The 13,129-nt window shown below is 45.0% G+C and overlaps 1 protein-coding gene across 5 annotated transcripts in view; it reads left to right on the plus strand.

Moving 5' to 3' along the window:
• Nucleotides 1-10,984, plus strand: part of LOC115137183 (nucleotidyltransferase MB21D2) — a 28,785-nt gene extending 17,801 nt beyond the window's left edge. For all 5 annotated transcript variants that reach the window (XM_029673318.2, XM_029673322.2, XM_029673319.2 and 2 more), the window contains one exon: nt 8,256-10,984. In XM_029673318.2, coding sequence (XP_029529178.2) covers nt 8,256-9,520 — 1,265 coding nt within the window. In that variant the 3' untranslated portion in view covers nt 9,521-10,984. The remainder of the gene's footprint in view (nt 1-8,255) is intronic.
• Nucleotides 10,985-13,129: the final 2,145 nt, after the last annotated feature.

The raw sequence follows: 13,129 nt of genomic DNA on the forward strand, positions 1-13,129 counted from the left end.
TTGCATTATGGGGATTCAAATTGTACGACCTAGCTCCTACATGTTCACTGCATGGTCTTTACAAAAATCATGTGATCAAAGGTCATGAAGTTTTGACTGCAGCCAACTGCAAGTTTCTGCAGTTGCTCTTCACAAAGTTAATCTTGCAGCCATCACCTACATTGTGGGGGGCTCTATTGTCAACCAATCATTAGGGTGTTTTTGTTTGACTCACACGGAAGTGACCAAAAACATGACTGAAACAGGAACTAACTTTAACAGGAATTATAAATATCAGTGGATATACAATTTAATGAGATTTTTGAGTCTCAATAATTAATTGAACACGCACATTAACAGTACCAGTCAAAAGTTTGGACACACCTACTCATTCAAGGGTTTTTCTGTATTTTACTATTTTCTACATTGTAGAATACAAGTGAAGAAATCGGAACTATGATATAACACATGGAATCATGTAGAAACCCAAAGTGTTAAATCAAAATGTATTTTACATTTGAGATTTTTCAAAGTAGCCACCCTTTGCCTTGATGACAGCTTTGCTCACTCTTGGCATTCTCTCAACCAACTTCATGAGGAATGCTTTTCCAGCAGTCTTGAAGGAGTCATTATGCTGAGCACTTATTGGCTGCTTTTCCCTCACTTTACGGTCTGACTCATCCCAAACCATCTCAATTGGGTTGAGGTCGGGTGATTGTGGAGACCAGGTCATCTGGTGCAGCATTCCATCACTCTCCTTGGTCAAATAGTCCTTACACGGCCTGGAGGTGTGTTTGGTCAATGTACTGTTAAAAAACAAATGATAGCCCCACTAAGCACAAACCAGATTGGATGGAATATTGCTGCCGAATCCTGTGGTAGCCATGCTCATTAAAACCTCTACTGACTCCCCATCCCGCATGCGGGAGCGTAATCATCGCCTGACACTAATTAGCATAACGCAACGGACATAAATATCCCTAGAAAATATTCCTATTCATGAAAATCACAAATGAAATATATTGAGACACAGCTTAGCCTTTTGTTAATCACACTTTCATCTCAGATTTTCTAAATATGATTTACAGCCAAAGCTAGACAAGCATTTGTGTGAGTTTATCGATAGCCTACATAGCATTTTGTCCAGCTAGCAGCAGGTAACTTGGTCACGGAAATCAGAAAAGCAATCAAATTAAATCGTTTACCTTTCGATAATATATGCGTCGGGACAATTCATTTTTCAGTAGGACCGATTGGAGTAATGGCTACCTCTGTATTTTACGCGAGAGTCACCCTGGGAGCCATCAGGTGACCACTTACGCAATGTAGCCGCCTACGGCTATTCTTCAACATAAATGTGTAAAACTACGTCACAATGCTGTAGACAGCTGGTTGATGGCACATTCACAGCTCAATAGGGACTCATTGGAACGCAGCGCTTTCAAAATATGGGGCACTTCCGGATTGGATTTTTCTCAGGCTTTCGCCTGCAACATCAGTTCTGTTATACTCACAGACAATATCTTTACAGTTTTGGAAACGTTAGTGTTTTCTATCCAAAGCTGCCAATTATATGCATATTCTAGCATCTTGTCCTGACAAAATATCCCTTTTAAAACGGGAACGTTTTTTTCCCAAAAATGAAAATACTGCCCCTAGAGTCGCAACAATTAAGTGTGCCTTGAATTCCAAATAAATCACTGACAGTGTCACCACCAAAGCACCATCACACCAAATCAAAGTTCTTACATCAGCTGATATCCCAAAGTGCTGTACAGAAACCCAGCCTAAAACCCCAAACAGCAGGCAATGCAGATGTAGAAGCACGGTGGCTAGGAAAAACTCCCTAGAAAGGCCGAAACCTAGAGAGGAACCAGGCTATGAGGGGTGGCCAGTCCTCTTCTGGCTGTGCCGGGTGAAGATTATAACAGAACATGGCCAAGATGTTCAAATGTTCATAAATGACCAGCATGGTCAAATAATAATAATCACAGTGGTTGTCAAGGGTGCAACAGTTCAGCACCTCAGGAGTAAATGTCAGTTGGCTTTTCATAGCCGATCATTAAGAGTATCTCTCCCGCTCCAGCTGTCTAGAGAGTTGAAAACAGCAGGTCTGGGACAGGTAGCACGTCCGGTGAACAGGTCAGGGTTCCATAGCCGCAGGCAGAACAGTTGAAACTGGAGCTGCAGCACGGCCAGGTGGACTGGGGACAGCAAGGAGTCATCATGCCAGGTAGTCCTGAGGCAACGTCCTAGGGCTCAGGTCCTCCGAGAGAGAGAAAGAGAGAGCATACTTAAATTCACACAGGACACCGGTAAGACAGGAGAAATACTCCAGATATAACAGACTAACCCTAGCCCCCCGACACATAAACTACTGCAGCATAAATACTGGAGGCTGAGACAGGAGGGGTCAGGAGACACTGTGGCCCCATCCGATGATACCCCCGGACAGGGCCAAACAGGCAGGATATAACCCCAGCCACTTTGCCAAAGCAAAACCCCCACCCCACTAGAGGGATATCTTCAACCACCAACTTACCATCCTGAGACAAGGCCGAGTATAGCCCACAAAGATCTCCGCCACGGCACAACCCAAGAGGGGGTGCCAACCCAGACAGGAAGACCACGTCAGTGACTCAACCCACTCAAGTGACGCACCCCTCCCAGGGACGGCATGGAAGAGCACCAGTGACTCAGCCCCTGTAATAGGTTTAGAGGCAGAGAATCCTAGTGGAGAGAGGGGAACCGGCCAGGCAGAGACAGCAAGGGTGGTTCGTTGCTCCAGTGCCTTTCCGTTCACCTTCATACTCCTGGGCCAGACTACACTCAATCATAGGACCTACTGAAGAGATGAGTCTTCAGTAAAGACTTAAAGGTTGAGACCGAGTCTGCGTCTCTCACATGGGTAGGCAGACCATTCCATAAAAATGGAGCTCTATAGGAGAAAGACCTGCCTCCAGCTATTTGCTTAGAAATTCTAGGGACAATTAGGAGGCCTGCGTCTTATGACCGTAGCGTATGTGTAGGTGTATACGGCAGGACCAAATCAGAAAGATAGGTAGGAGCAAGCCCATGTAATGCTTTGTAGGTTAGCAGTAAAACCTTGAAATCAGCCCTTGCCTTAACAGGAAGCCAGTGTAGAGAGGCTAGCACTGGAGTAATATGATTCAATTTTTGGTTCTAGTCAGGACTCTAGCATCCGTATTTAGCACTAACTGAAGTTTATTTAGTGCTTTATCCGGGTAGCCAGAAAGTAGAGCATTGCAATAGCTTAGTCTAGAAGTGACAAAAGCATGGATACATTTTTCTGCATAATTTTTGGACAGAAAATGTCAAATTTTTGCAATGTTACGTAGATGGAAAAAAGCTGTCCTTGAAACAGTCTTGATATGTTCATCAAAAGAGAGATAAGGGTCCAGAGTAACACTGAGGTCCTTCACAGTTTTATTTGAGACCACTGTTCAACCATCAAGATCAATTGTCAGATTCAACAGATTCAACCACCTCCATATTCAACCACCTCCTGCTTCACAGTGGGAACCATGCATGTAGAGATCATCACCAGTGGCGCAACTCAGTGCTAGAGGCATCACTACAGACCCTGATTAGATTCCAGGCTGTATCACAACCGGACATAATTGGGAGTCCCATAGGGCGGCGCACTAATTCGTTAGTGTTTGGTTGGGTAGGCTGTCATTGTAAATAGTTAAATAAAGGAATTTGTTCTTAACTGATTTGCCTAGTTAAATAAAAGTTAAGTATTACTTTTTTTATAAAAATCCATTCACCTACTTGGTGCCTCACAAAGACACGGTGGTTGGAACCAAAAAATCTCAAATTTGGACCAAAAGAGAGATCTATTGTCCTTTTTTCTTTGCAGCGATTCGACCCATGAAGGCCTAATTCACGCTGTCTCCTCTGAACAGTTGATGTTGAGGTGTGTCTGTTATTTGAACTCTGTGAAGCATTTATTTGGACTGCAATCTGAGGTGCAGTTAACTCTTACTTATCCTCTGCAACAAGAGGTAACTCTGGGTCTTCCTTTCCTGTGGCAGTCCTCATGAGAGCCAGTTTCATCATAGCGCTTTTGGTTTTTGCGACTGCACTTGAAGAAACTTGACATTTTCCGGATTGACTGACCTTCATGTTTTAAAGTAATTATGCACTTTCGTTTCTCTTTGCTTATTTGAGCTGTTCTTGCCATAATATGGACTTGGTCTTTTACCAAATAGGGCTATCTTCTGTATACCACCCCTACCTCGTCACAACAAAACGGATTGGCTCAAACGCATTAAGAAGGAAAGAAATTCCACAAATTAACTTTTAACAAGGCACACCTGTTAATTGAAATGCATTCCAGGTGACAACCCCATGAAGCTGTTTGAGAGAATTCCAAGAGTGTGCAAAGCTGTCATCAAGGAAAAGGGTAGCTACTTTGAACAATCTCATATTACACACTTTTTTGGTTACTAAATGATTCCATATATGTTATTTCATAGTTTTGATGTCTTCACTATTAATGTAGAAAAGAATACAAATAAAGAAAAACCCTTGAATGAGTAGGTGTGTACAAACTTTTGACTGGTATTTTTATCATTTAGAAATAAAGAAAAATCTTTATAATCAATGCCAACACTGCCATGTTGATCTGACCCCTGTTGTTGGAAAACAACGTTAGTGTTCAACTTTCGGCTGTCACAGTTGCACCTCCCATGACTTCACGCCTCTGCTTTTGTCTAGAGTCGGTTGCTTTAGCCTTACCACTTAAACTTGCCCACTAACTCGATGGTATTCAAAGTCTGGTCATGACCTCTAGTGGGGTCGCCAAAATGATTATACGTTTTAGTATATAAAAATATAAAAATTGGACAGATTATTGTATGGGACAATATACAAACATTTTTGAGAAAGATTATTTGAAAAATACAAGTTTGAGTAAATGTATTTATTGGTTTCATGAAAATGCAATGAATTGAAGGTTATTTGTTGAAAATAGTGTCCCTACTGAAAAAGTTTGAATACCACTTTTAACTAACTTGAATAACTTTGATTTGACTGGCATATTAGGCTAACTGTTGTGGTGGTGTACTGGTTCAGCAGCGGTGTTAGAAAAATGCATACCATGAAAAATCACTAAGATGATTTGAGCAGAAGATACAAAAGGAGTAGAAGACAGACGCACACAGTCTGACACACACACACAGCATATGTTTACTATCCTTGTGGGGATCTAAAATGGATTTACATTCAAAATCCTATTTTCCCTAACCCTTAACTCGAACCCTAATTGTAATCTTAACCCTAACTGTAATCCTAACCCCTGAGCCTAAAATAGCCTTTGTCCTCGCAGAGACCTGGGAAACGTCTACACAAGGGGAGAATTTTCCTCGTTTTACTATCCTTGTGGGGACTTTTGGAGATTTCCGGTACCCACAAGGATAGTAATACAAGCCCACACTACACACACACTTGCGCTGTAGGCCTACACACTTAAGCTTCTTGCGCTCGGTGTCTCAAACAAACAGTGACAGTAGACCACAGCGCCGAGCCACTCGGGCCCGTCTCTTATGTCGGGGGTTATGGCTGCTGAGAGGGAACAGACACTTCCTGGAATCAGTGAAGAGGAAAAACAAACGAGGCAGAGCACTGCAGTCCACATAGATACACTCAGCCAATGCTTATGGAGCATGCTAGGCCAGCTCAGTCCAGTGCAGTGCACACAGAACCCAAGAGCAAACTGCACAAGCTAATGCCAAGTTTTTTTTTACATCTGAAATGTTATGGAATGGCAGGATGCCTTTGACAGGGGAGATTTCTTTGGCCTGTGTTAATATTATGTCATGTAAATATATCGGGTTGGAACCGGTTCAGGGAACAGAAACTCTAATTTTTAGAGGAACGGAACCAAAACCGGGAATGAAAATGGTCTCTAGTGTTCCGGTACAGTCCCGTTATTTTCAAATCTTGAGAACCGTTTAATCTTTAGTTCCAAAAATATTCCTAATGTCTAGTACCTTTCCCTCAACGTCATCAAGACATACAGTAGGAGATGATTATGGACTACAGGAAAAAGAGAGCCGAGGACCCCCCAATTCTCATCGACGTGGCTGAAGTGGAGCAGGTTGAGAGCTTCAAGTTCCCTGGTGTCCACATCATCAACAAACTATCATGGTCCAAACACACCAAGACAGTCATTAAGAGGGCATGACAACACCTATTCCCCCTCAAGAAACTGAAAATATTTGGCATGGGTCCTCGGATCCTCAAAAAGTTCTATAGCTGCACCATCAAGAGCATCCTGACTGGTTGCGTCACCGTCTGGTATGGCAAATTCTTGGCCTCCGACCGCAAGGCACTACAGAGGGTAGTGTGTACGGCCCAGTACATCACTGGGGCCAAGCTTCCTGCCATCCAGGACCTCTACATCAGGGGAAGGCCCTAAAAATTGCCAAAGACTCAAGCCACCCTAAGCGTAGACTGTTCTCTCTGCTACAGCACGGCAAGCGGCACCAGAGCACCAAGTCTAGGGCCCAAAGGCTTAACAGCTTATACCCTCAAGCCATAATACTGCTAAACAGCTAATTGAATGGCTACCCAGACTACCCCCCCGCGTCCATTTTTTTATTTTTTACATTGCTGCTAATCGCTGTTTATTATCTATGCATAGTCACTTTACCTCTAGCTACATGTACATATTACCTGGATTACCTTGACTAACCTGTGCCCCTGCACATTGACTCAGTACCGGTACCCCCTGTATATAGCCTCAGAACTTTATTTTGTGGTCAGAACACCGGATGGATTTTTTTTTTTAAAGGTTCGGTTCAGAACCAAACGATTGGAAAATAATTTAGCTTCCAACCCCTGAAATGTATATGCATAGAAATACTAGTGTAAAGATCAATATAGCCTAGTGTCTGGATTTGTATGTTATCCCCCACTGGGCAGCGTGGTGGTTTGACTGTGACAGGCACCCTGGTGGGATGCGAAATAGGCATCTTGTGTCCGAACTTGCAGCCTGGGGGGATTAGGTGGAAATTGGCTTGCACTGCCCCCTAGTAGAGAGATGTAGTACAACACTAGTATCCAGAGGGATATATATATATTTGACATTTTAGTCATTTTGGAGACGCTCCTATCCAATTTCGCCAGTTATCAGATGCCATCTTCATCCGCCTTTCCAGCTGTTTGGGAGATGGGACTCCTGTATCTGCCTGGTCAGCAGCTTTGTAATTGGAGTTGTCCATCTCCTAGACTAGCTGCAAGTCAGGGTTTTGAAAGCCCAGTCTACTCTAAATTTTCCCGTAACCCTGGGGCCCTAACCGGTGTTGTGCGGGTAAGGGTCATCACTCCCTGAGGTAGCATGCCAGATTTGTGCAATATACGACTGATTGTTGTCCTATGGACAGAGTCTCCCACCTCAGCTGTAGATCTCTGCAGTTCATCCAGAGTGATCATGGGCCTCTTGGCTGCATCTCTGATCAGTCTTCTCCTTGTATGAGCTGAAATTTTAGAGGGACGGCCAGGTCTTGGTAGATTTGCAGTGGTCTGATACTCCTTCCATTTCAATATTATCGCTTGCACAGTGCTCCTTGGGATGTTTAAAGCTTGGGAAATCTTTTTGTATCCAAATCCGGCTTTAAACTTCTTCACAACAGTATCTCAGACCTGCCTGGTGTGTTCCTTGTTCTTCATGATGCTCTCTGCGCTTTTAACGGACCTCTGAGACTATCACAGTGCAGGTGCATTTATACGGAGACTTGATTACACACAGGTGGATTGTATTTATCATCATTAGTCATTTAGGTCAACATTGGATCATTCAGAGATCCTCACTGAACTTCTGGAGAGAGTTTGCTGCACTGAAAGTAAAGGGGCTGAATAATTTTGCACGCCCAATTATTCAGTTTTTGATTTGTTAAAAAAAGTTTGAAATATCCAATAAATGTTCGGTCCACTTCATGATTGTGTCCCACTTGTTGTTGATTCTTCACAAAAAAATACAGTTTTATATCTTTATGTTTGAAGCCTGAAATGTGGCAAAAGGTCGCAAAGTTCAAGGGGGCCGAATACTTTCGCAAGGCACTGTATATGCTGTCTATTCATCCCCATATTTATTTTTTAAATGTATTTTTATTGAACAGAAAGGACAGGTAAGGAAATGTAGGAGGAGGTTGAGTCAAAGGGCAGTAGGCCAGATTCGAACCCATGCCAACTCTAACCGCTGGACCACACAGGCCACCAATAATCCCCCTTTATCCTTCTCCCATCAGGTATGGTGCAGAAACTGGACCAGAAGCTCCCTGTGGCCAACGAGTACCTACTGCTGTCAGGTGGCGTGCGAGAGGGTGTGGTCGACATGGACCTAGACGAGCTGAGCGTCTACGCCCGCGGCACCGACTATGACATGGACTTTACCCTCCTCGTGCCTGCGCTCAAGTTGCACGACCGCAACCAGCCGGTGACTTTGGACATGCGCCACTCAGCCCTGTGCCACTCGTGGCTGAGCCTGCGCCTCTTCGACGAGGGCACCATCAACAAGTGGAAGGACTGCTGCACCATGGTAGACCACATCAACGGCGCCACCAACTACTTTTTCTCACCCACGCTGGTGGCTGACTGGTTCTACGAGTCCATCAGTGTGGTCCTGGTGGAGATCCAGAAGAAGCCCCAGCGTGGCATGCCCCGCGTGGAGAAGGTGGAGCGGAACGGCACCATCATCTCCGTCATCCTGGGCGTGGGCAGCAGCCGCATGCTCTATGACATCTTGCCTGTGGTCTCCTTCAAGGGATGGCCGGCGGTGGCCCAGAGCTGGCTGATGGAGAACCACTTCTGGGACGGCAAGATCACAGAGGAGGAGGTGATCAGCGGCTTCTACCTGGTGCCTACCTGCTCCCACAAGGGCCGTAAGGAGAATGAGTGGCGCCTGTCGTTCGCCCGCAGCGAAGTGCAGCTCAAGAAGTGCATCTCGGCCAGCCTGATGCAGGCCTACCAGGCGTGCAAGGCCATCATTATCAAGCTGCTGTCAAGGCCCAAAGGCATCAGCCCCTACCACCTGCGCAGCATGATGCTGTGGGCCTGCGATCGGCTCCCCGCCACCTACCTGTCCCAGGAAGACTTCTCAGCCCACTTCCTGCTAGGCCTCATCGACGACCTGCAGAACTGCCTGGTCAACAAGATGTGCCCCAACTACTTCATCCCGCAGTGCAACATGCTGGAACACCTCTCGGATGAGACGGCCATGCTCCACGCCCGCAAGCTCAGCTCGGTGCGCTCTGACCCGGCCGAGCACCTGCGCACCACTATCGAGCATGCCAAGGCGGCCAACCGGCTGACCCTGGACCTGCATTGGCGCGGCAGTGCCTTAAACCTGCCGTCGCCACAGTCGGACGCGGGCGGCGAGCACCAGCCAGATGACCGATTGGCTAAGAAGCTGCAGCAGTTGGTGATGGAGAACCCCGGCAAGTCCATCTCGGTGTTCATCAACCCCGACGATGTGACGCGGCCGCACTTCCGCATCGACGACAAGTTCTTCTGAGACTTCAAAATAGAAAAATACTACTCCCCTTTGACTAGATTGGTCGAGTCATCAAATTAGTCGGTTTCCCAAGTAACGGTCGCCACAGAGCGGTGTGAGGTGCTTTTGTCCAATAGTGTCTTCCCATTTTGTTTCTCTGTCCCTGACACCTGTCCCCACACCCCACCAACCCTAACCCTGTCACCTTTAGAAGGCCTTTACAGGACTACATGAAACAGGTGGAAGAAGAGGTACTGCGTCTTGCCTCGGATGGTTAAGGAATGTCTTAGTCCCTGTAGGAGAACTGATGGTACTAACGCCATAACTGTACATAGAGAGAGTTGAGTGGATATGTGTGTGTGGACTTTGATCTTATTTTGCACAGAATGTAGAGGCACACAGTTATCATGTTGGAAGTGCTATGAAGTGAAGTCTGAAATGTTGCTTATCTTTTAGGAAGGCAATTTCAATGGTCTTTTTTTTCTCCACTGGGCTAAATGCTCTGGATTTATACCTACTGGTTTAGAGTATGTTTAGAGCTGTTATTCCAATAAGCTGTATCACAATGACAAGTTATTTCTAACTTAACGTTCTCTGTAGTCATGTCCATGCCCTATGTGTATAGTGAACAGTTCCAGACGTATCCCGAATATGCCAAAACCCTGCAGATATCTGACCGGCAATGTGATACACATATCTTCATCCTCAAGTGCAATTAGTAAACAAACACACACCACACCATACATAAATGTGCTAACACTCATCATACACACTCCTGATCAGTGAAATTGTGTATTTAATACGTATTTGTGATATTCTAGAACTCTGGGACGTTGTCATTTTGTTTGTCTTTGTTATATGGAACTCAAACATTTTACTGCGATTCTTATTTTCCATATTTGCTGCTGACCTTAAGATGTTTTATGATTAACTGGTTAAACAAATTAAGTTAACAAACACAATTATGAATTTTAATTGTACATGTGCGTAACTACTTTGTACACACGAATCCTGTTGAGTCAAACCTGTCATGGACCAATCAGAATGGACCAACCGTGCAACCTCACCATTGGCAGGGATCTAACACTGCTTTATCATTAATTCAGACCAATCACTGCAGTGGCCTGAGGAAACGTGTTCTGTGCCTCTACTTTTTCAAAGGCATACTGGCCGCGTTTCCCGGGCTGACTACATTACAGATGCCTGCCAAATCTCACAATGCCTGAAGAGCTGTCATATCACATCATATGATATGTCATATCACATCATATGATATGCAATCTGATGCCTGACTGTACAAATCGATTGACCACGGGTTGATGCAATGTAGTTGGCCTGAAACGTGACCATACTGTATGAGAGGGAGAGCAAGTCCCGCATTCGGCCTACAATGACCACATCAAATCAAATTGTGTGAATAATCTGAGAGCTGTGTAGATGGTAACACTATAAACAAGCTAAAATGTAATAAAACATTTAACAACCCTAAAGAGAAACTGCTGGAAAATAATTGACAAACAATGTTGTATAACATTTAAGTCACTTGTCTGATGCACATTAATGATGTGCATCGCAAGGCTAAGATCACTATGCGCAATGCTAAGCGTCGGCTGGAGTGGTGTAAAGCTCGCCGCCATTGGACTCTGGAGCAATGGAAACGAATTCTTTGGCGTGATGAATCACGTTTCACCATCTGGCAGTCAGATTCCAGGAGAACGCTACCTGCCGAATGCATAGTGCCAATTGTTACGTTTGTAATCGCACAACCTTACTAATGCTCTTCTTGCTGAATGGAAGCAAGTCCCTGCAGCTGTAACGGGATTCTTCCTGGGAAGGAGAGGAGGACCAAAATGCAGAGTGGTTATCTTTATACATCTTCAATGAAAGATGAACAATATACAAAACAAGAACCGTGAAAAACCGAAACAGCCCTATCTGGTGCAACAAACACAAAGACAGGAAACAATCACGCACAAAACCCAACACAAAACAGGCTACCTAAATATGGTTCCCAATCAGAGAAAATGACTAACACCTGCCTCTGATTGAGAACCATATCAGGCCAAACACAGAAACAGACAAACTAGACACACAACATAGAATGCCCACCCAGCTCACGTCCTGACCAACACTAAAACAAGGAAAACACACAAGACCTATGGTCAGAACGTGACAGCAGCGATGTTACAACATCTAGTGCAAAGCCTTCCCAGAAGAGTGGAGGTTGTTACAGCAGCAAAGGGGGGACCAACTCCATATTAATGCCCATGATTTTGGAATGAGATGTTAGACGAGCACGTGTCCACATACTTTTGTCATATAGTGTCATTACATAGGTTTTGGCTTCTTTATGTGTGAATAAGGTGCATGTAGGCACATTTACAATTTGATCGTCTCTGAACCGCTCACATGAAATGAGCTTCGGTGCCCCGAGTAAACAGTGAGTTGGGGATTTTGTCTAGGATCTCAAAACGTGTCTGGGACAGTTTTTGAGATCCTAGACAAAATCCCCAAGTCGCTGTTTACTCGGGGCACCGAAGCTCATTTCATGTGAGCGGTTCAGAGATGATTAAATTGTAAATGTCACATGCCCCATATACAACAGGTGTAGTAGACCTTACCGTGAAATGCTTACTAACAAGCCTTAACCAACAATGAGGTTTTAAGAAACTGAGCGTTAAGAAAATAATATGAGGCTATATACAGGTGTTACTGGTACCGAGTCAATGTGCAGGGGTACAGGTTAGTCAAGGTAATATGTACAGGTAGGTAGGGGTAAAGTGACTATGCATAAACAGTGAGAAGCAGCAACGTAAAAAAGGGGGGGTCAATGCAAATAGTCTGGGTAGTCATTTGATTAACTGTTCAGCAGTCTTATGGCTTAGAGATATAAGCTGTTAAGGAGCCTTTTGGACATAGACTTGGTGATCTGGTACCGCTTGCCGTGCTGTAGCAGAGAGAACAGTCTATGACTTGGGTGGCTTGAGTCTATGACCATTTTTGGGGCCTTCCTCTGACACCTCCTAGTATAGAGGTCCTGGATGGCATGAAGATAGGCCCCAGTAATGTACTAGGATACCGAGGAACTTGAAGCTCTCGACCCGCTCCACTACAGCCCCGTCGATGTGAATTGGGGCGTGTTCGGCACTCCTTTTCCTGTAGTCCACGATCAGCTCCTTTTTCTTGCTCACGTTGAGGGAGAGGTTTTTGACCTGGCACCACAATACCTCCTCCCTATAGACTGTCTCATTGTTGTCGGTGATCAGGCCTACCATGAAAACTTAATGATGGTGTTGGAGTCATGCTTGGCCACACAGTCACATGGGTGAACAGGAAGTACAGGAGCACGCACCCCTTAGGGACCCCCATGTTGAGGATCAATGTGGCAGATGTGTTGTTGCCTATCCTCGCCACCTGGGGGGCGGCCCGTGAGGAAGTCCAGGATCCAATTGCAGAGGGAGGTGTTAAGTCCCATGGTCCTTAGCTTAGTGTTGAGCTTTGTGGGCACTTTGGTGTTGAACGCTGAGCTGTAGTCAATGAACAGCATTCTCACATAGGTTTTCCTTTTGTCAAGGTGGGAGAGGGAAGTGTGAAGTGCAACTGAGATTGCGCCATCTGTGGATCTGTTGG

This window comes from Oncorhynchus nerka, linkage group LG11, assembly GCF_034236695.1.
Source record: "Oncorhynchus nerka isolate Pitt River linkage group LG11, Oner_Uvic_2.0, whole genome shotgun sequence".
Taxonomy (NCBI): domain Eukaryota; kingdom Metazoa; phylum Chordata; class Actinopteri; order Salmoniformes; family Salmonidae; genus Oncorhynchus; species Oncorhynchus nerka.